At 36.1% G+C, this 24615-nt stretch overlaps 1 protein-coding gene across 2 annotated transcripts; it reads right to left on the bottom strand.

Moving 5' to 3' along the window:
* Nucleotides 1-5003: 5003 nt before the first annotated feature.
* LOC105932283 (cadherin-like protein 26) lies at nt 5004-17149 on the bottom strand. Of its 2 annotated transcripts, none has more exons than XM_012871365.3 (15): nt 17041-17149; nt 16688-16807; nt 16323-16469; nt 16071-16212; nt 15803-15978; nt 15078-15209; nt 14809-14991; nt 14171-14502; nt 9930-10072; nt 9620-9844; nt 7717-7944; nt 7484-7602; nt 7121-7207; nt 5576-5653; nt 5004-5433 (listed from the first exon to the last, which is right to left on the bottom strand). In XM_012871365.3, exons 1-15 carry the CDS (start codon nt 17074-17076, stop codon nt 5170-5172), a joined length of 2412 nt encoding a protein of 803 aa, XP_012726819.2. In that variant the 5' UTR covers nt 17077-17149; the 3' UTR covers nt 5004-5169. The 2 variants fall into 2 exon arrangements, with proteins under 2 accessions (XP_012726819.2, XP_021176599.2); XM_021320924.2 differs by having other exon boundaries at nt 7130-7207.
* Between the last annotated feature and the right edge of the window lie 7466 nt (nt 17150-24615).

Genomic DNA, 24615 nt, shown 5'->3' with positions numbered 1-24615 from the left:
AGGTCATTGTCAGTGACAATGACCTTGACGATTGGTCTGCTGGGTTTCCTCTGTGCGCACATAGTGCCACTGTTCTGGCTTTGACAACTGGTGAATGCGGTGTACTCTGTTGTGGACGTATGTGTGTTCTGGTGAACTACCAGGTAGCCACTCCCTCCTGCTGCACCTTTCTGCGGCTTCTGCTGGTTAGTGATGAGAACCAGTTGGACTCAATCTCCTAACAATCAGAGAGTGGAGGTATTTTTGGTGTGACTGACCTGTCACTCTTGTTTGAAGAATTGCCACAGCATAAGAAGCAAACAGAGCTGGTAGCACATGTAAAATCAGAACTGTGCAAAAGTTTTCTACAAACTGTGGGGGACAGCCGGTAAGCCTCACAATGCTGTAGCTCATTTCTTGAATCTCATTGGAGCAGCACATGGACTCTGATTGATTGTTGTGCTGAACAGTTTTAATATTCAATTCAAATCAAGCGAGTAACGTTAAAAAAGTTGTTTATGGTAGAAAGTGAAAATGAATAAATGTTGAATAGAATTTTGACTAAAAATATATTTAACCAAATGTTGATAAATATGCTAATTTATTTATTGGTGTTGAATTTTGCTATAGAATATTTGCTATTTATTATACCTTTGGAATAATTGGTTTAAAGAGGTGGAAATGTGTTTGATTATTTCACAATGTATTTATCTTGTTAATTTCAAAATGTAATAGATGTGCTTCTGTTTCTTTTCAGGTTTTTCACCTATATGACTGGAAGGCTAAAAACTATGGTTACCATCCTACCAAAATAAAGATGTGTCAGCTAAATTGAAGGCTCTTTGAGTGAAATCCAGTTACGTTTCATAGTAGAGACTATCCCTTTCAAATGGGGAATTGCACAGTAAACCAAACTTGACAAAGACTTGACAACTACCTTACAGTCGGTATAAAAGTGTACTTTGCAGTGGCATCTCTGGCATGATAACTCTAATATCAAAAACTCAATATCTATTTGCAGCAACTCATTTTTTTTTTTGATGCTCACAACCTGACTTTGATCAATGTTAAATTAAACAGATAAATTAGCATAAACAACACACTAAAAATCAATTTTATATAAGCTAAAGGTAATTACATTTTTAGACATAAAATTCTAAATAAAGGCTTACTCATATTGTTCATTTACTGAACAGAAAATATTCACATCATTGATTCAATGAGCCAGCAAGTACAACCAACACTAGATTATGTGCTTTTAGTTTACATTTTCCCGTGTTTTATTTTGTTTAAATTTTCCTACATTTTATTCCATTTTTTTTTTCTTGTTTTAATCATGTAAAGCACTTTGCATTGACTTGTACTGATTTATTTGCTATACAAATAAATCTGCCTTGCCTAGATAGTCGCACACCATCGGGCAGATCGTAAATTTAACGTGTGCATTTCCAGTAATTTGACTGGCCCCAAATGCAGAGACACCACAGGTAGTTTGTGAGAGTTTGTTCAAGTCTCAGTATAGTTGGTTCTGGCTTTAGTTAACACATCTGAGAATAAACAGTTATTTTTGTGTTTCATAACAGAGTGAGGTAGATGTAAAGGTTCTAGCGATGTGCAGCTTTTTTAGGTCCTGAAGGGAATTTTACCATGTTTCCCATTTGCCCTTTCCGTCCTCTGGAATAGGTGTCACAATCTGAAGTAAGCTCTCTGAGCAGAGACCTTCTTTGGACAGACAACAGTACACCACGGCGAGTAAATGGTTTGTTTGTGTCAGTCATTGATTAAGTGAATGTGTCTGTTGTTGTTTCCCAAATGAGTCCAAGGCTTCGTTGGAACAATGATTCTTCAACACTGAAATCTAAGCCTTTAATGACTGGAGCACAACCTTCTGGGCAGAAGGCCTTCATAACTGTCTGTAAGTTAGAAAAAAACATACGTAGGTGCAGATTGCATTCTGTGAGCGACGTTTGTGATCTCTGCAGCAAGTCTATAGTGTCAGCGGGAGAGGTAACAGAAATCAAACTGTCATTTACTTACAGCTTCTGTAACAAGGACTTTTTGTGGCATATTCTCCTTGCAGAGGGTGTCAGTGACTGACTGCTGGACATCTGCAAAGTTATGATGGAGCAGGTCAGCAGTTCCCAAACCTTTTTAGCTACGCACCCCCTTCTATGTCCCAAACAGGTTGACGCTCCCCCAATTCCCCACAACTTCAGAAAACCAACAAAAACAAAATACAACAAGCTTTTTATAGCCATATAGGCGGCATGTTTAATCATGCTCAAATGACCAGAACACAAATAATAACAAAAAGATTATTATTTGCGAATTAATGAAGTAGAGGCCACAAGCTAGGTGCACCTATACTGTACAGTACAATAAGATAACCTCCTCTATATTTCATCTTAAAATTAAGCATATAAGAAGACTTCTAAATAAATCTTTCATGGGAATACATATTTATTAAAAATACAGTTTTAATTATCAGACCGCCATTACATTTCTAATCTTGCGCACCCCCTAGTGGCCGTTCGCTCAACACATTTCCGTTCTAATGTACCTTAATATTCTAATGTAGATTTTTTGAGTACGAATTTTGTGTTTTAATAGGATGTAAGCCATATAGATCAAAGTTAACAGAAATTAAAATTATATCCCCAATTGTGGAATGAATGTAAAGTTATGTTCAAAAGTATTTTATTTCCTTAGCCCAATCACAAACTTAAAATAATTACACAGAAGCGGATGTTTTAAAGCCTGTATTTCTGTTACTTATGATGATCTTCTGTCTGCAGCTAAGGGAAACGTGACATTTAGGTTTAGAATATATATCATCAGACCAACAAAGAATACATTTTTAATACAGAAATGTGGACGTAATGGAAAGTATAGTACCTGCCTTAGGGTTATTTGTTATTTTCGAAAGGTACGTTTTATCTGAAAAACAAGCCTCATTGTAAGGCATATTCAAATTTTTCAAATAAGACTATTTAATGAGTTTTAATTTTTAATGAAATTACTGAAATACAAGTATTTAATGTGTTTTAGTTGTGTGATATGTCCCTCTAGTTATGCTCAAAATGGCCCAAAAATTCTGCTTTTTCGTTGATTTCTGGTGTTAATCACTGTTTAATTATTTTTCATTTCAAAAATGTGTTGAAAACTGGGGAAAACTAACAATTTTTTTAATAAGTTTAACAATTTCAGTAGAAAAAAATTATTCAAAAAAATTAGCATGTACCCTGAAAATTTTCAGTGAAGTGTTGTTAAAACTCAAAGCAATTAACAATTAAAATAAACAAGTAGCAATGAAAGTAAATTAATTTAGAGCATTCAAAAATTAATAAACACTGAATGCAATTTCTTTCAAACTTTTTATTTATTAGGTTTGCAGCTGACCGGTTTGTGATATCATTGGCTCAAGTGATTCAAGTAAACAAAGCAGAGGACAGACATTCAGGGAACAGTAAGAACTGTTATGGTCGGAACGGCAACTCAACCTACGTTTCTGTGAGTCAATGCATTTTATCATAAAATTTATGTTTAAAATTTTTTGTCTGCTACTTTTGTAGTTATTCAAAATGCATTTCTTTTTTGGTCTCAATTGTATTTCTTTAACTGTTCCTTCTTTTTAATCATCTTGTTAATGAGTGGTGGCCTGTATAACATATTCTTACCTTGCCTAGGCTCCTTAAAATTAAATTAAAATTATGGTAATATTTCCTAGAACAAATGATCATTACAACAGCTAAAATGACCTCAAAGCTCAGTCTTTGATCTAAGGACAGATACATAAAAATGCCCCTGTTTGTGTTTATAAATCTAATTTATAAAGTAAATATGCATTATGCTTGTTCATTGTGCTCAACATTATAATAAAGTCACTTTCATCGTGCAGGAATAAACGGTTATATAGTCGAGTTCTACCACTAGAGGGCGGTAGAAAACAGGCAAACCGAGTCCAGAGTCTGGCACCGTCAGGTACTTGACGTTAACGAACGTTTTCTAACATCTCAGAAAAGTGTTGGGTCTTTGAGAAAATTATTTTACATTTAGTAGAAGCTAGCAGATTGTAATGCTCTTTATTAATCTTGTTAAATGCAACTTCAAAAAAATACTACAGGTGCTCAGTTGTCTGAGATGTAAAGCACAATTTATCCCAAAGGTTTGCTAAGTTAACCTAATATGTCAGCAGAACCAGTTGCACATATTATGTAGATCTTGCCATATAAGATGTGAGTGAGGGTGACTGTGGCTTGATGGGTTAAGTACTTGTCTGGCAATCAGAAGGTTGTTGGTTCGATTCCAGCTTGCCCCAGGGCAAGGCACTTAACCCCAGATTGCCTACCAACTTGTGTATGGGGAGTGTTGGCCTAGTGGTTAGAGTGCTTGCACTCAGAGGAGGATGCAAGTACCCAGTTCAATCCCCAGTGCCTGCACTCTGGGTCCCTGACCCTCAAACCCAGATTGTGCCCTGGGCACCGCACATGGCACCCCACTGCTCCCCAAGGGTGATGGGTTAAAAGCAGAGAACAAATTTTGTTGCATTGTATGTTTCCATGACAATAAAGTATTGTCTTACAGCTTTCCTATGTAGGCTATTGCCTTTATGTAACCCACGGACAATTAGGTCTGGTTCATAACTTTTGGAATTATTTTTATGTTTCTCCAAATAAGTCCCATAGATATTGGCAGAGGCTGTATTTGTGTTTGTACATCCAACATATTGTTATAATGGGCCAAAGCAGGATGAAAAAGAACTGTGTGACACTACATGTACTATTTTGACTGGTCCATCTTAAGTTAATTCATTTGTATCATTTTCCTTCTAAAATATCACTGTTCATTTATGTTGAACCAGTTTTCATCACCAGTCGTCAAACTTTCTTAAGCTTCCACATTTGCTATTTCAAGCCCTTCTTTAAAAAATACTTTACCATTATTTTTGGCTGGTGGAAATATTAATATAATTTTGATTGCATGACCTCTCTACTCATGGTAAAAAAAATCTATGCAAATCCCAGTTTATGCAGAAAATATTTCAGACTTTTATTTGTAAAAGAACAGCAAACCTGCTTGTGACAGTTTTCAAGATTTACTTGTATCAAAAAAATAAAGAAAATGGACAAAATTATGGACAACATGAAATGTAGCTCTCCATGTCCAACCATGCTGGTTAGAGTTGCCGTCTTAAGCATCTCTGCTTTTGGGAAACATGTCGGGTGAACAGATTAAAGCCAAAGGGAGGAACGTGGAATCCAGCTCTAAGTCTGAGTCAAAGGGAGCCTCAGGGTTTGAAATGGTGTCAAGTTCAAAGTTGTGTTCCATGTCTCCCTCATCAGCATACTTAATGGGTTCATAATCCCCAAGTTCCTTGCCTGGCACCTCAAGTGTGTTCAGCGCTGTCATCACTACTGTTAAGAGTATAGTTTGATGAGCATCTTCCATCCAAACCTACAAAATTTGAAAGGATTTGGATAATTTTGTTATAGGTGCAATATACAATAGATGTGTAATGAATGCAGTTATGTAAAATACTTTGTATATTAAAAGGTATTAATGGGAAATTTACAAATTTATAGAACTGTTACTGTACCGTATTACTTGATGTTTGTGGCTTATTTGTTGGAGGTCTGATCTCCACGGCAGAAGGAAGCTCACTGCACACTTTCAACTGCTCATTGATGGACATGATAATAAAACATTTAAACAGTTAATAACTCCAAAGAACACATTGAAATAAAAAGTAATATAGTAATGGGACACCATCCCCAAGATGAAATATTGCTGTGGGATTAGCAGGTATTAGGAAACTGGTGTCAACTTGTGATCTGAGACTGGATTAATCTTCCTGCAGAAATGGATTGGTTAGATTTAAGACTTATGGTAAATAACCTGTACTTGTACAGCCATTTCAAGTTCAGAGGACCCCAAAGCGCTTCACACTACATTCACGGTGGATAGAAGCGAGTAATGCTGTTGCCTCCATTCAAATAGAGACTGTAGAGACGCTTCTACCTGCTGCTCTCTGTTCAACAACCCACTTTTCAATTTTGTCCTTTAACTATGGTCTACTTTACTCAGCGCAGGTCATCATCTTGCTTCCTCCACTTCTGTTCCATTGATTCATTAATGGAACAGAAGTTCCATTAATGAATCTCTTACCGCTGTTGTATTCCCATGTTCTACTGCGTGAACGATAGCCTTAAGTTTGAAGTCCACGTCATAAGCGTGTCTCTTGACAGGTGCCATTTTGGAGTCCTTATACACACACACACACTGTAATAATATGTATGTATGTATTACTCTGTGATGCTCCTGGCAACGGTAGCTGTAATGCTGCAAGCGGTGCAGCTTTGTACAGTAGTTTACCAAAGTCCTACTAAAACATTTTGACAGAGCGCGGTGAGTGCTGTGTACTGCAAAAAATCACTAAGGGTCAGTAAGCACAACCGGAATTACCTTAATCTATATATAAGGTGCACCTGATTATAAGGCGCTCTGTCATTTCTTGAGAAAATTAGAGGCTTTTAAGTGCGCCTTATAGTCCGGAAAATATGTTACGGCAGCGCTGCAGTCAGGTCTGGGGTTGGAGCAAGCACCTAGTGGTCGGTAACCCGAACAAAGATCGTAAGGCCATCACCATGTGGACTTGCAGGGGGAGCCATGAGGGACTGGCACAAAGAGGATTGGGCAGCGGTCAAAGGGGGAGGTCTCGGTGACCTGTTCCACGGACACCTAAACCAGCTCTAGAATTCTAATTTCTACACTACAACCTCTTGGTAGGGTTGTCCTGTATGACATGCAGTGACAACGTAGTTATTATAGACATTCATCATGGTCAGTCATGAGATTGTAATTGGTTTTCAATCCTTTCCTAACAGAACTATTTTACACATTTGTCAAGAATAAAAATAAATAAATAATAATGAAAAAAAATATGTATAGTGTAGTTAAGTGACTCTAAAAGTTGGCTGTGTAGATTTTCCAAGAGCAAGATGATGTTTCTGATCAAATGAAATGGCAGTAAAAGTATCAATTGTAATGAAGTGACAGCAAGGTTAAATTGGAAGTTAATTACATTCAGAAAAGATGTACAATTTTGGTAATAAAACGTATTATGAAATGATTTACAACTTACAGCACTAACCGGTATCATTGACTGTGTTACAACTCCACATTCGTTCCTTTGTAGTCCAACACAATGGTTTAATGGTAAAAAGGGCACCTTAAACATAAACATACATGTTCAGTTTGCACAGTAAAACCAACAATGTTTTTGTCTACTTCTCAATATTTAGCTCCAGTTGTACAAATTAAAATTTTAAGAGTTATCTTTTGATTCTAAATAAATCAGTAGGTTCTCTCACAATTAATTGCAATAGAACTGAATTGAAAGATATGCAAATAATAAAAACAAAATGGTCTGTTTTTTTTTTTTTTTCAAATTGCTTGTGTGTCTTTATAATAACCCAGCTGGGAAAATTAAAAGAAACAAACATACCTGACAGTCATTTCCTGGTTCTTCTGTGTTGCTTGTCATTAAATGTTGCACAGTATCATCATCAGGGAGTATTAACTTCTCAGGTTTACACGTTATCAAAAAGGTTAAAAGTAACAAACCTGTAGTGTGAAGGCCAGACAAAGAACTATACAAATTATGTGTCACATCATTGCTATTTTTGTCATTTTTTGATGATGTTGTTGATAACATGATGAATCTGGATTTTGTCCTACCTATGAGCAATATAATTCCAAGGAACATTATTCCCAGAGCTCTCGCTCCTACTATGGATCCAGTCGCTTTTAGCTGTCTGCAGTCTGGCCTTGTTGGATCAGCGCATTCACACACAGTAACTGTCACGTTATGGAGAGCTTTCTTTCCTTGATAGTCTGACACTTCGAGCTGCAACTCGTGATGACCAGAATAAACTTTCTTGTCATTTACAAGGTTGACTGAATACCCTGCAAATACAAAACATATATATTTGATTAACTCATAGGCTGAAAGATGTTCCCATTTAGACAGAGGTGGTGGAGTAGCCAAAAGTTGTACTCAAGTAAAAGTAGCACTACTTTTACTCAAGTAAAAGTAAAAAGTAGTCAGCCAAAATATTACTAAAGTAAGAGTAAAAAGTATTCATTATTCCTTCCTTTGCAACTAATTTTAACAGCTGATGATTTAATATTCAAAATTATTGTAATCGGACAGACAAAAATATAAAATTATGTACAAATTCTGGTATTTTAAAGACAAAAGATACACTGAAGACACCAAAGACAGAAGAAACACTTTTCTAATCTATTTTTCAACATTAAAGGGGCTAATGTATATACAGTATGTTAGAACAGTGCAAAGTGTTTCCAATGACGAGATCTACTGTTTACTGTACGTTCTCAGCAGAAAAAAATACATTAAAATAACAACGCTTGTGCATATACAAGACGTCTCACTTTAACATAAACTTCAAGTTTTTCTCTCTCTGGTGCATTATTGGTTAAAACAAGTATGTTCTTTATTCATGAAGTCACTCACACTGGGTGGAGTAGCCAGAAACTTTAAGAAATTTTAAGTAAGAGTAGTAATACTTGAGTAATAATATTACTCAAGTAAAAGTAAAGAGCACAGCGTAGTAATACTACTCCTAAAAGTTAATTTTGCTTAAAAAGTTACTCAAGTAAATGTCAGAGTAAATGTAACTAGTTACTACCATTTTTCACATTTCGCCTCTTTACAAGCACAAGCTTATTTAATAGCTTAGTCTTTATTTTATTTAGTTTTTACAAAACAACTATTCTTTTGAATCTATCTTTTTTGTGCTGGAAAATTAACTTCTGCCCCAGAGTCAAGTCTTTTGCACTTTATGCACTACATTTCTTTCAGTATGCCCGTTTTTTTTTTTTTTTACCTCTGCCCTATTTTCCCCACCACTCTGACCAACTTCCCTGCCTCTGCTAAGTCTAATCCACGTAGCACGATTCTTCCACCGCCATGTTTGACAGAGAGGATGGTGTGTGTACAGCGATGTGCCATGTTTAAACCACACATTGTTGAGCCCTCTGACATGACTCGCACCAAACTGCAATTGGAGCGTGGCTGCTTCTCTTATTAATGTTCCCCCTGTCCAGCTTATCAGTTTAGGTGGACAAAAATGTTCTGTTGTGCCTTACTCTTCCCATTTTCCTATGCTGCATTAAGAAGTGTTCTGTTAGATCTGCAAAGTTTGGGATAAATGCACCGTTTTATACTTCTTCTCAACCTTACATCTTAGCTGTGATGTGTCAACAAGCCATATTTATACTAAAATGCAATCCCACAAAGGTGGATTTTATTTACGAATTAGCCCACTTCCAAAGGCAGTGGGTTGCATTGGCTTTTTGAAGGTATCAGAGTAAAATAAACATAATAAAGGTTTTGAGAATTGTATATGCATAAAAATAAAAATAAATACTTGACATGTATCCTTTGGCTGACGCGCCACAACTGTGTTGGTCACACAAAACCATACTAAAATACACTGTGGGTATACCACAACAGAACCTGGAGAAGCTTAGTAGGTATGAATACTTTAAATTGCAAGAAAAGTATGTTTTTCAGAGCAGTAATATTATTTTAATGAGTTTCTGATGCATATCTCACCTTGCCCAGGATCGACTCTCCATATGTTATTAGCATCTCCAACAAGTTCAAACCAAAAAGGCCCACCGAATGGATATTCATCCAGGTCCACAGCAGTGACTTTGACCCTTGAAGGTTTATCACTTTGGCACATGTAAAAGGTGCTTTCATTCAGAAATGGAGCATTGTCATTCTCATCAATGATGTAGATGCTCAGAGTTGCTGTTCCTGTCATCGAAGGATTCCCTTGTGCAGATACATTGTACATATTTAGTGATTACAAAAATATGCATTTTACAACAATGAATTTATGTAATCTCTTTGAACATACCACTGTCAACAGCATGTATGGTAATGACATAAACTCCATCTTCATCAAAAGGTGACTCTCTGTCCAAAATCCTTGATGTGGTTATGTTTCCTGTCTTTGAGTCCACTGCAGCAAAATCAGCTGGATCATCGCCTTTTATGTATCTGGAATACAGATCAGACATTTTTTATAAATCCCCTCAACATACTAATGTAGAATCCAGTTTTTCAGAGGGACATATGTATGATCAAAATGGCTCTCAAAAGTGTACATAGCCGTGTTCCAATACTGGATACTTATAATGTGAAAAAAGAGACCATGATGAATTACTTCAAAACTTTCCACATATAATGAGACATTTCTCCTGTAAAATGTAACTGAAACCAGGATAGTGACTTTCTTAGATTAATGATACTGCACATCTCTTCTGGAGCACTTATGGCTATGCTGCCATCTCCTGTTACACTGGTCCTTTGCAAGTTTTTAAATAATGAAACTACAGAAAGCTCAAAACAGATTAATTACGATCAGCCTCAAACCCATACACACATCTTGATTCTGAGCACTGTAATAAATAAATTACACTGAGAAAAGTATGTTGTATTTAACTTAAAATGCTGCAAACTTTCAAAATAGTTGCAAACAATGTCCCAAAGTATTTCACATGTAAGTCATACTCATTAGTCTCCCTTTCAAGAATGTTTTAACTAATGTGTTTTTTTCAAATATCCAACAGCTTTTTCTGTAAAAATGGCTTCTTACACTGGACAGCTGTGCAGTACAATAATTTGTCAAAGAAGATAAAAAGGATGGACAGGGGCTTAAACTTTAATTAGACATTTAAAGTTTTGATCCCTTAAAAACAACAAGACTTTTCAACGTTACTATAAGGATTTATGCTCACTCATTTAAGTATAATTATGTAATCTTGCTCATTTAGGTCAGAAGTGAGTATAGTAATCAGAAAAATGTACTCTAGCAGGAGTAGCTCTACTTTAATTTTGTTTTTACTCAAGTACAAGTAAAAGATGTACTCAAGTAAGAGTTACTTAAGTACTGAACAGCACTGCTTAATCTGATTTTATTTTTGCAAATGTATGTGATCATACAGATAAAATATAGCATTACATGCAGGTTCTGGTACTTGGAACAACAAAATAAAAATTTCTAAAAATAAATCACAATACTACAAAATAACAACTTTGGGGAGAAGGAACAGACATTTACAAATATCAGTTTCCCACATAAGACTTTAGAAAACAGTACTTGCTCTAGACAATACATGTGAAAACAGTCCAAAGTTCTCCCAGTGACAATATCTACTGTTTACTGTAAGTTCATTTGACCTCCAAATGGAAAAACAGGTTCAGCAGATGGGAAATGACAACAGAACAATGAAGCTTGTTTACAAATCAGAGGTATTACCAGACACAGACATATGTCTGTGAGCACAACTCCTGAAAAACAACCCCATATCATAATCCCCTCTGCACCAAACTTTACATTTGACATAACACACAGGCAGCTACAGCTGCCCTAAGCCACTGTAAAACCCAGGCTCATTTATTGGATTGCCAGAAAAAGAGGTATGATTTGTATTTTCAGGGAACCTGTCTCCACTGCTGTCCACTGGCGGTGTGCTTTACACATGTGCAGACAATGCTTTACGGTTTAGGACGTAATGCTGGGATGCCACTTATTGGCTATACAAATGTCACATGGAGTTTGGAAATCTGTATTTACTGACTCTGCAGAAAGTTGAAAACTTTGCTTACTCTAGGCCTCTGTGCCTGCTAAGCCAGCTATGGGAATGTTGAAAGTTGTATTTAGTGTTTTTGTTTATTTCCCATGGACAATCTAAGTTAGCATTGTTTCAAATGGATTCCTCTATCTCTCCAGGATTCACTGAGCAGCAACCCATTCTTTCACAAATGTCTGTAGAAGCAGTCTGCGTGCTGAGGTGAATCGTTTTATGCACCTGTGGCAACAGAGTGACTGGAACACCTGAATTCACTCATTTAAAATTGCAAATGGGGAATGTTATATATTTTTTCACAGGCAGAACACTACCTGTCCTTGTTGAAAATTCCTGTAACTCAGTTAGTTTAGGTGTTGACCTCTTGTAGGTTCCCTGACAAGTTCCAAGCTTGGCTTCTCAAAAGTTCTGGGAAACTTCCAATTTTTGTAACATCATTGCTGAAGGCTTTGTCCCTACCTGCCTTTGCACTCACATTAGCTGAGTAATATTGGATAGGTATTCTACTATTACTTTATCTTTTGTTATACATGCATCAAATTGAAAACCAGAAGCTCTTTGCACATTAAATCTGTTTGTTTTGCAATGCCACATTAGTGTGGCAGCGGCAGCAGCTGGGCCTGGCATTCAGCACTATATGAGTGCTAAGTGGAGGAGGAGGAGGAAGAGGAGAGGGTAATTTCCTCTTCCTTTATTTTTAAATATTGATGAATACATTTTGAAAAATGAGTTTCAATAGCAAGGGCACTTTTCTCATCCATGGCAAAAGTGCAATTGCTTAAGCACCACTATGGGTCTATATGTGTAAATGCCTGCTAATGTTTTTAAAGATACAGTGAGGGAGTATGAGGGAGGAATGAATCTGGAAGAGATGGCCATCAACTCCAAGAACACAGCTTCAGTTGGGTTCTACAAAATCTAGTGCATTACCTGGTTGTACATCTGTGCCAAAACATGCTTTTATACTGGCCTGGAGAAAAAACTTGCTGGGTTATCAAGTGCCACAGATAAGGTCACTGTCAAGTACTCTCCTCATAACCTCCTGAAAACAATAAATATGTCCTTACAAAGTAAGCATGCATTATCATGTAGATGGATCACACTACATACTGGCAATTTTAAGTAGGTACTGAATAAATTCTTACAAATTTAATTTTGAACATAAAGGTCACTCAAATAAAATGTTCACACTTTATATTTAACGTATCATTTATTTTATCAAAATGTTTTAGTTAGATCATCATGTAATATGTTTTACACTTTACTTGATCCTCAACTCGATTAACAAAGAGACAACTGTGCTACAAAAACTTGCTCAGCATGGTTCTATTGCCAACTGTGGTTAGTTAAAATCTCATAGAAAGCTTTTAGTAGTGCAGCTAAAAATCTAGACTTTAAAAGTTGTCATCAGCTGGAATTAATTAGGTCAGTATAGCACGGTTAATGCTTGTTATGGTTGGAAAGCAGTTGCTCATGCTGGCTAACTATAGTTTCAATCCAACATCAATCCAACACCAAAATTAAGTAAAACCGACTACATAAATGGTAAATGGCTTGTACTTGTATTGCACTTTAACTGGTCCAACGACCCCAAAGTACTACATTACAATCAGTCATTCATCCATTCACACCCTGACAGTGGTGAGCTAGTAGCCACAGCTGCCCTGGGCCAGACTGACAGAGGCGAGGCTGCCTCTGACCACCGCCAGCAGGGAATTCGGGTGAAGGGAATTCGGGTGAAGGACACAACGACAGACGATCGAACTGGCAACCCTCCAATTGCAGGACTCCCTAGCTCCTGTGCCTCTGTCGTGCCAAGTACATAAAGTGTAATTTATTTCACAAGAGTAATGAACCGATGAATTAATGTCATGCAGAAAGATAACTATAATTTATTTCAACTCACCTTGCTTCAGAAACACTGACATTGAAAAGGCTTTACGCTGGAACATGCTACGATCTATTTGCTTCTCCATGAACCACGCGACTTCCAGAGCTAGTCCCAAAAAAATGTCTGGGAGAGAAACTACACAACAGTATTTGGTTGTGCATTGTACTATGGGATCTTTCTAAAGCTTTGTCTCTGCGATCTAGCTGGCTTTAGCTAAAAGATGTAAAACAAATCATGAAAATCCAACTCGAATCACTAAACTGTATTTCACTTTTATCAGATTTAATTGGTGGAAGGTGTGAAAACAATAAAGGAAGTCAGAATACCTCAACTAAATAAGAAGGTTAGTCATCATTCAAATGATTGCACTTTGTAAGATCCTCCAGTGGCACCGACTCCACCCACCACCCCCGACCCTTAGTCCCTCCTCTCTTTCACCGTAGCCTCCACCGAACCTGATAAACTGATTGTCTTTCTCATTTGAATTGTCCAGTGTATTTCTCACGTTAAAGGTGGAACTTTCTGATAATGGTCTCAGTTTTTTACATCACAAAAACAAGCTGTTATTTTTAAACAGGGAGTGTGTACACTTTCAAGTACATCATCATGACTTACCTAATGTCTGTACTGGTGGCGTCAGGATCTCTTGCTGTACATGTTGCCAAATAATGGCCCTCTTTCACATTTTCATGCACAGAAACCGGTTTCAGAGGGTCAAAGATCGGAGGCTCGTTCACATCCTCTACGACCACTGTTATTGGATAAGTCCCTCCTCCAGCAGTCGCACTTCCCATACTTGCTCCACTATACATGTTTCTAGGCGGATCAGTTTCCAGTTTCCAAAGACCAGCGGTGTTACGATCCGTCACTTTACAAGTGAAATAGGGAATCTCATTCTCCACACTGACTGAGATGTTCTTCAAGGATTCATCCTCAAAGTCAAGTGGCTGTTAGGGCAGTAGCAAATCAAAAGTTATTTTTTCACCAAGCAAATTCAGGTTAATACAATAATGTACATTTATACGAAGCAGTTTAAAAAAAAAAAAAAAAAAAAAAAAAAAAACACATCGTCCTCAATTTGCTGTTCTTTGAATTGCTGCAGTTTTTCAATTCGCATAATACTGCAATCCAGCCACTCAAATTTGACAAAATTTTTTACTTTGTCACAGATACCAAGATGAACAGGTTTTGGCAATATGTCATGCGTAGTGTTTTACGTTCATTATCTGGATAAAAAAGCTAAGAAAATTTACCTTATTCACATAGAGAAGTCCTTCGTTTGTTTGGGGATCAGTAATGATTCTGAAGCTGTTGTTTTTGTCTCCGTGGATTTTATATTTTGCTTTCCAGCCTTTTGTACCTATGGTATCTTCATCCTTGACTTGCAGGCGGGAAACAAGAACATCCTGCAGACCTTCTTTTACATTTTCTTGGCCCTGGATTGCAAAAATGTTAAAGATAGAATATTAAATTACCTTAAATGTAACAGCTATGTAGGGAAATTAAATTCAGAAATGCTCACAGTTTGGTTTGTAATCACTGGACGATGTTGGTTTCCATGCTCTATGTTGATTGTTACGGTGGTGGAGCTTGAGAGCGGTTTTGGTTTTCCGAAGTCTGTGGCCTTCACAATAAGGGTGTATTTCTCTGCCTTCTGTGGAGTAAATAGATTACACCTTCTTATAATACATCTGTGGCCATCTTAGTGGCACTTCTAGTGCTTTCAAAAAGCTTATTTTAGAAGAAAATGTGTAATCTAAGATCCAATACATTGCTTGAAGTCAAGAAGCATTTGAAACTTTAAATTGACAAGTTGCATGACAAGCACAACTAAATAATATTTAGTGATGATGAAAATTCAATAAAAAAAAAAAAACCTTTTCTGAATTTTCATTTCTCTCATTGCAAAACTGACAATTGCATACATTAGGATCTTGAACATTCACCAATTTTAAATGTTCTGAATATTGCAACTGAATATTAGCTAATGGTTCTACTAATTGAGCCCCAGTTAATGCATTATTTGTTTTACACATTTAGAAAACCATCTATCCATTGTCTATACCTGTTTACCCATGCCAGGGTCACAGGGGGATCGGTTCCCTGAAAAAATTGTCCTGAATTTGTTATTTCTGACTAGGAAAATAACTGAAATAACAACAACAAATGTATTGCAAACATACAAAGAACACAAAAGGTAGACAAGTATATTTTGCTGTAACTTCATTAAATTATGGGCATTCTCACCTTACGGTCCAGGCATCCTTTAAATGAAATCTTTCCATGATCAGAATTAGACAACTTGACTATAAAAAATTCCAAGTCATCTGGTTTGGGAGAGACTGAGTCTATACTAAAGTTAAATTTCTTAAACTCCTCTGTCCTGTCTCCATCTGTTGCTGTGACATTGATCAAAGTAGTACCTGCCAGATATTGCAAAGCGTTTTTGTTGTAATTTTTCTATTACTTTGAAAACATTGTTTCATACAAATGGCTGAAAATATGCCAATCTTACCTTGTAACGTTGACTCTTTTATGGTGGTCTCATATGCTGTTTGGTCAAAAATTGGCGGGTTGTCATTTGCATCAATAATTTCAAAGTTGACACCCACATATATCACTGGCTGGTTCATTTTACTCCGTCCCTTTATTGTCAGCTGTGGACAAGTACAAAAAGTTCATTACATATGAAACAAGGTTTGACTATATGAAAAAGGAAAAAAAACAGTCAAACTTCAGATGATATTTTGAGCTTTCTTCCTCTTACCTTCAGAAGCTGATATTTTTCATAGTCCACAGGACCCAGTTGAAAAGCTCGTCCTGATTTTTGATTTATTTCAAGTAATTCTCGTGGTTCCTCATTTATACCTGGACCAGTAATTGCCAAAACGCTTATGTTTGAATCAATATCAATCTGGATTACAAGAAAAATAACATTAACAATTTTTGTAGTTGTTGTCATTATTTCTTTAATATCTTAATTATCTATCTATCTATATATATATATATATATATATATATATATATATATATATATATATATATATATATATATATATATATATATATATATATATATATATATATACACATATATATTATTTACCTGTTACTTGATATTTTAATACTCACTTTGCCCAAATAATGTGGAAACGTTCCATTGTAACCTTCATCTATTGTTAAGGTGTCTATGATCCAGTCCCTTTTTTGCCGCAGCAAAACTTCTGCTTTTGGTAACTGGACTCCCAGACTCTGCAAATTATTAACTTTTAAAAGGGTCTTTTTTAATGAGCTATGGCAATGTATTATGTTGGTCAGATTAAGTATTTCCTACATATTTTTCTGTTCTTGTTTGTCTTTAGAGTGAAAACTGAAATAGGAACAATCAGGAAGTGATAAAACTCTGAAACATGCACTGTCTTTGCAATGTTCTAAAATACGAACACCTATGTCCAGAAATATGTTTTTTTAAGATTAGTTCTTACCAGTATCATGAGAAGACAGAGGGTTTTTATCTCCATATTTGATCCAAATGATGGATATCACAGCTCAGGGTTCTTCATACCAGAAACAAAAATGAAAGTTTACCTGAGTACAAATGCCGGGTTTAGTAGCCGGACACTCTTTGTAGGAGGGGCTATGGGTTATCTGATCTCCAAACACTGAGTATATCATACCAAGGAAGTGTGCATTCAATCGCTTCTAAAAGATGAGCGTTATCTGCATCGAGCTCCGTTTTGTCTAAAAAGAAGCCAAAAACAAAACACAAAAATATATTTGGAAATGTAATTTTACTTATCTTCATGAGACATCATCTTATTTTAGTGCTTTCAATGCTTTTTTTCTCCTTTCAGTTTATTTTTTTAACTAAGGTAATGCGAAACTAAGGTTAGGTGAACTTCTGGTTCACTGTTCGTTGTGTTAGGCTCAGATAATGCTTTACATTTTTACCATCTAAAGTGATACTTGTGGTGATTTCATTGAAACATTTAGTATAACAGAGGTCATATTAGATTTCTTCATATTACACAAACAAAATATCATTCACACTTAGTTTAAGCACACTTACAGGAAGAATCTATTCTTCCTGCAAATTATTGTTTTAATTACTATTTAAATATCGCCACTCAGTTTACACTCGTGCTTTCAGAGGTAATGTTAATGTGATGTATATTAAATCATCTTGGCTATAAACTGAATTCAGGTTTCTTTTTAAAATTATCTTATTCATTAGAAATGTTCTGAGTTAAAAGCAGGCAAGGACAATATAAACCAAATTTCCTTTTAGTACTAATGTGTATAATCATCAAACAAGACGTGAAATCAAATGTAGATTCACTCTAACAAAGGTTTAGACAGATTTTTTGAGGAAGTCAGCCTTATAAATAGCAATGTTTAAATGGAACCTCTTACCAAAAAAGATTCTAAACATGTATCAGAATAATGAGTTTCAAACCGTTTTGAGAAGGCATTTTCAAGAAAAATTATCCTGAATGATTTCATACTTTTGTAAAAATAATATACCTATAATACATCAAATATATATATATATATATATATATATATATATATATATATATATATATATATTATTTATTCTCTATATAATTTGGTTTGCATATGTTAATGTAAACTTTTTTACAGGAAGAAGACAAAATTTATTCCATAACAGTATATTTTATTTTGGTATATTTTATATTTTATTCATTTGGTTTTGTTTTTGCTTCTATTTGTGTTTGTTGATTAAGTTTTATCAATTACAATTCATTGCAGTTGTAAGTAGCTCAGGAACATTGCAAAGGAAAAACAGTTTGCTAAATAAAACAGCTACAGCAACAAATCTCTGACAGAACGGAGCACAGTGTAGAGTATACACAGTGTACAACACTGACAAGACAATGAGGGACAGTTTGCTAATTTGAACTCAAAGCCTAAGGCAGTTAAATAGAAAGGTGTTAAAATGATATTGCAGTTTCTTGTACGTGATGTTGTGGTATGTCAGATATGTCAAGGTGCCATTTAAGAGAAACCAAAAGTATGTGCGTAGATATAGGAGCATCAGACTGTGACAGAGGGACTGTAACTGCCAATTAGTCAGATAAATCACACATCAGGTTACGTGTGTTTGGTCTTTTTGTATCTGAAAAAAAAAAAAAAAAAACACAGCAGTTGGCATTGTGTCAAAGTAAAAAAAAAAAGATGTCCAGTGTGTACTTTGGCATTTATTCCTTCAGTTTAACATTATGAACTGATATTTCATAATAATGTAAGGTGTCAACATAAAGTACACCATGTTGTGTTTTTTTTTTTTTTTTTTTTTAATTTGCTCTTTTTTCACATTCTTTCAGGAGAAAGGAGGAAATTGTCTGGATCGGAACGGACACGTCCAAGCACGGAGGATGTGGAATCTGGGGGTTGGGCTGTGCTGTTTACACTTTACACTCATTGAAGTCATGCTGTTTCCAGATGTAAAATGTCAGTAACTTATTAATGTGTGTAAAGTTTTAAATGATCACCGTCAGCTACAATGTCTCCTAACAAAGGCATATAAACCTGGACGTATGTCTTGCCACGAATGTAGGGTGATTAGACTTGATGCTAGACGTTTGAATTAAACTAATGCGTTCTGCTACCTGCATGAGAAAAAAAACAAAAACAAAGAAATAGTACGTTAAGTAAGTTAACCCTATGATCTTGGTGCTTGTATTCTCACAAGTAACATAATATGAGGAGGATTATAAGTGAAAGCATTACATATTCAATTTCCAAAAGGGGATAGATGAAATCCTGTCCATAACTGACACACTTATTTAGGCATTTAAATCTCAGTGCAGCTTCACGTGCTGCCACTTATTTTGCAATTTGCTCTCTTAATGCTGCCTTTAAAATTAGAGGTTACTCATGATTGTGGTAATTTTCTGTTAAACTGCAATAAATCTGTCATAGTAAAGTTTTGACAGTGGCCCAATTATGTTTTGTAACATTTCTAGTGCCAACTTTTTTGATTACGATAAACATTGTTGCTGAATTACTGGGATGTGATCATATGATAATTGTTTATTCAGAAGAGCTTTATTTATTAAGATGTTGGCTTTCTATCAAAAATCCATTTCCACTATTTGGCCTGGCACAAAGTTAGCAGTTACATCAGAGATTACATTAATACTTTATGGTGCTGTATAAAAGTATTCATACCTCTTAAGATTTTTTTTATCGCTATATAACGACAAACTTCAGCATGTTATTAATATTTTATGTGCCTGGTCAACCAAAAATAGCACACCAACATTTTATAAAAAGAACTTGAAAGGTGTATGATACCAGACTTTTTGTTCAAACCTCCCTGAGTCAGTTCTAGAGCCACTTTATGTTGCAGTTACAGCTCCAAGCCGTTTTGCAGCCTTATTGGTTGAGGAGCTTCATTCAACATCCGTTTTCAAGTCTTGTCTGTGAATTTGAATTGGATTGAGGTCTGATCATTCTAAACTATGAAGATCTAAACCCTCCTATCATACCTCTTGCTGTATGTTTTGCGTTTTTGTCCAGCAAGACAGGGAACCTCGACTTCAGTGTTGCAAATTCAAACAAATTCCTCCAGAATTCCCCTGCATTTAGATTTATCCACCTTCCCATTAGCTGTGAACACACCCCATGTCCCTACATCATGATACTGCTACCACTAAATGTCTGAGACGATTTTTAGGATTTTGTTTATGGCTTTAGATTTGTTTTCTGGTCATTTATTATTTTCTATAGGTCTTGCCATACACTGTTGTTTTTTTGCCATTTGGGTTTTACCTCATAGATTAGCTTCTTCATTATATTTCTTAGGTGTTTTTTCCATGTTAATGCATTTTTTTCCCTAAAAGTAAAGGAAAGCATTAACCCTCTTTTTACTTGAAGTCTTGTGTTTCTCAGTTAGATTATGTTCTTGTATCTCTTTTTAGCTCCGTTCATGTTTATTTCAGTCTGTCACCCTCACCCCTCATTCACACATACTCCTTCATCCGTGCATTCTCCGTTCTGCCACAAATAAAAGCCGTTTGAGTCAATGGGGCATTTCCCACCAGCATGGTGGCGCTACGGCATGACAGAGAACCCTCTCCACTGTCCTTCAGAAATATGGCTCGATTGTGACGGATGACGGAACGAAATGCGTCAGTTTCTGAAAACCAAATGAGCCGCACAGGAAGTCAGACACAGGAAGTGTGAAGCACTTCTGGTAATATTTAAAAAAAAAAAAATAAAGGAATGAGGGGATTGAGGTTGTCTGGATGCATTAATAGATCCAGTTTGGATTGCTGCGAGGCACATTTTGCAGTAAACGGATGGGGTACAAAAGGAATGTAGCAAGGGTGAAGCCGGCTTCAGCCATAGCCTCATCCAATTAAGCTTATTCACTCCACCTGCTGCCTTGTCATCACACTCATCTCACCTGTTTCTTCTGCTATTTAAATTCCCATTTCTTATTTGCTCTTTGCTGGATTATCATTCACTGTCATGTCTGCCAGGTTCACAGTTGTTTTGCGCCAAGCCTAGCCTTTCCAAGGTCATGCCTACCTTTTTATTCTATAAGTTTTTACTTTATTAAACTCGTTTTCAAGTCACAATGCTGCCTCTGCCTGCCTATCTGAGATTGGGTCCGAATCCTAAGGAACACACCTCTGTTAATTTCATGATGAGGGATTGTGTTCAGAGGAGTTTTTGTTTTGTAGTCCAAAAGCTCAGCTTAGATCCAAACTAACCGCAGTCACTTCTTCCATGCCTTTGTTGTGTGGTTGTTGCTACTCTTCTATAAAGGCCAGATTTGTGAAGTACATAGTTGTTCCGTCAGCAAAATGTTTAACATGACCTATGAATACTATTATTAATGCGGGTCCTCCTGGGTTGTCATGGGCCTTCAGGGTGTTTCTCTTGTGATGTTGTCTTTTCCCACCGTTTCAGTTAAGGTGGACAGTATTGTCTTGGTAATCAAACAGCTGTACTTTTCATGATGTGAAGTGTTTGTGGACCCAGAGCGCGGCAGGGATGGTGCAGCGCCATGGTGCGTAGCAGATAGATTTAAAAATGATTTGAAACTTACAAAGGCAGGGGAACGCAGTAGCTAGGAACAACAGAAGTCAAAAGCAGGAACTTAAATGCAACTGGGAAATCATGTGCTGCATGAAAATCTGGCAAGTAATAATCTACAGAGTACCAAGCAGATGAGGGAAAAGACAAAAGCAGGGAACCGAGGAATGAACAAAACAGAATAATTCACCATACACAAATTAAACCAGTACACAGAATCGGTACTATATTCTTCCATTTCAGATGTTCTATCTGAAATGGAAGGATTTAGGCTCAGGTTACTGTATTGAGTCCTAGCCCTGCTTTAAAGCAAACCAAAAATTTATGTTGGACCTGTCTGTTGTGTTTCTTCATTTAAAATGCTCTTTTAGATCACATTATCACATGATGCTGCTTGTTCACTAATGGTCTCTATAAATATCTCAGTTGTCCCAATACTTGCACCTCCACCCTTGTATATGTGAAATGCGCATTTTACTTATTTTCTGTAACAAAAAAAAAAAACAATGTCACAATGTGCTAAACTTAAGGAAAGGCACACACACACACACACACACGCGCGCAATCTACACACAGACACACACACACATATATATATATATATATATATATATATATATATATATATATATATATATATATATTAGATTTATTTTATATATTTAACAAAGTTATTTTCCATTAATTTCTCATTTGTGGCAGTACTTGCTCTTCTATGCCCAAATCTCTCAAATTTCGGTTCCTGCACTTTATTTCCCTCAAAATGATTGCTTGTTGCAATTGAGATTGAAATAATTTTTAGCAGTAAAGACTGCAAAAACAGTGAAAGTCCCGTCATTCTTAGTGTCGCAGTTATGACACAGAGGTGCAAGTCAATGACATAACCCGTAGTATCCCAGTCCTCTTGTTTTGGACGCTTGTGACCTGTTCACTCAAACCCTTATGTGCACTTCCACCAAGTACACACTTCTATGAAGTGTGTAGGGTTTAGTGTGAGCATTGGGACAACTACATTTAAATCAGATGGACTCCATTTGCCAAATAGACATTCGTGGGCAGTTGGTTGCACCGAGCTTTATTTTAGGATGTCAGAGTAAATGAAGCTGAATTGAAATACACAACATATTTTTCAGAATTTTAAGTTTTCAGAAAACCTTGCATCCTTTCATGTGTATGTTTTTTTTGTAGATAAATTAAATTGATTAGTATAAAAAGGGGCAGATGTGGATGAAACTATTTTCTTTAACTAGCAATAACTTTAATAAGAAAAAGCTGCTGCCACCCTTACATTGTAACACTTTACACTCACAAGTTAGAGAATTGCAAAGAAGTACATAGTGCCTGACAAAGTTTTCTGATCACGAGAAAATTCAAGCTTTTGTTTTTTGTGACTGCAGTTGTTTTACTGGTCGCTGTATACCAGTGTTTATAGTCAGTCCTATCATTACCGTAACTTAGGATTTTTTTATGACTGTGCCTAGTAAACCAGCTTTGAAACCCATGAACCATGGCCTTTGACAAATCAATTCTCAAGAAAAAGATAGCGTGTGTAACTAGACAACACCCTGTAAGGGAAAACTGTGAGTCAGACAAAGACAAACTGCCAAGTTTACGAAACACCAAACTGGTTTGGAGAGAAACCAAGAGTGCATAGCCAGTACTTTTGAAAAGAGAGCACCAAGTGGATTTGCAGATATATTGTCAGAGATGTACAAATAGTGCTTTGCCGGCCTATAACAAAGAGTTAAGTATTGTTTCTTATTATGGTTAAAACATTGCTTCATAGTAGTGAAAATTATTGCCCTCTCTATGACAAAAATACAAATCTTGGCTTGCGTTTTGATGTAGTTCTTGCTGTGTTTTTCTCTTCAGATGCCTCCTGTGTCTCTGAAAATCTAATTGTCTTTTCTATTTTATGCTTCATTTTTGGTATTTAATAGAATTAAGCTGGAGAAAGTAGTAATTATGCCAAAGTACTGCAGGTTCAGATAATGAACTCAGTCAAATGCAACACAATATGCACTGGTTTGTTGAACTGACACTTGCATTATGTGTGTCTGTCTAGTGCGAAAACAGGTTTAGATTTGCATATTACTCTCTGCACAACCTCATAACTCTCTGCGCATGGCACCTGGGTACTTGATAAATGCATGTATTTCCACTTTTGTTTGCTTTTTTTATTTCCTTTCAACAGCTTGATCACAAACAAACATTATGGATTCCATCTGTACATTACATCAAATAAAAATCAAACTTTAAAAAAATATCTTCTTGCCAACGATTGCATTACCTGAAATAACAGGCTCATAAACTGACTTCTCTATTTACTGGAGCAGGAGGAGAAACTAGACTGCACCCCGTCTGATATAAAATATATTTCTAGCTTTTAAAACAGTTTGTCTGACAGTGACTGGATTTGTTTAGTGTTAGTGTATCCTCCCCCATTCAGTGGGTGAGGCGGGGAGGCGGCAGTTTTGAAGCAGGAAATTCTGTGGAAAGAGCATGTGAACGATAAGTTAGGTGGCAGATCAAAGCACCATATCTGAAAATAATAAACATGGTTGTTTTTAAATTCCAAGCAGACAAGTCTGAGCTCGTCATAGTCGTTATAAGAGGACAGCAGAATACAGGGTTTCACACACCCCCAGAGGCTTTTTACGTAAAGAAGTCTTTCATTTTTTTTGGAGAACTATAACTTACCTGATGTTAAATGAGTTGTTTCCAAAAAAAAAAAAAAAAAAAAAAAAAGCTACTCTTGGCATTCATAAATATGCTTTTGTCCTGTTTTTCTGGAGGTATTACATATCAACCTTTTGTCACTCTACTGGCAATTTTTATCTTTTACTCCACATCACCTTGTTGGTAGTAGAGCAGTCAAAGGAGGAGTAAGAAGCAGATCATTTTAAATGTAAGGTAAATGATTTGACAAATAGATCCAAACCTGCCGTCTGCTTTATCCATTAGGACTAAATCATACAATGTCTTCTATT

The sequence above is a fragment of the Fundulus heteroclitus genome, chromosome 1, assembly GCF_011125445.2.
Source record: "Fundulus heteroclitus isolate FHET01 chromosome 1, MU-UCD_Fhet_4.1, whole genome shotgun sequence".
Classification (NCBI taxonomy): Eukaryota; Metazoa; Chordata; class Actinopteri; order Cyprinodontiformes; family Fundulidae; genus Fundulus; species Fundulus heteroclitus.
This window is presented reverse-complemented; position numbering and strand designations above follow the sequence as displayed.

Bases quoted from the DNA above. Each gene is read 5' to 3' on its own strand.
- LOC105932283 (XM_012871365.3), bottom strand. From the start codon at position 17,076: ATGGAGATAAAAACCCTCTGTCTTCTCATGATACTG. The intron at 10,073-14,170 runs GTAAGTCATGAT...TCTGTATTCCAG, and splicing joins GCCACCAGTACAGACATTAG to ATACATAAAAGGCGATGATC. The intron at 5,654-7,120 runs GTAAGTTGTAAA...ATCAATGAGCAG, and splicing joins CAATGATACCGGTTAGTGCT to TTGAAAGTGTGCAGTGAGCT.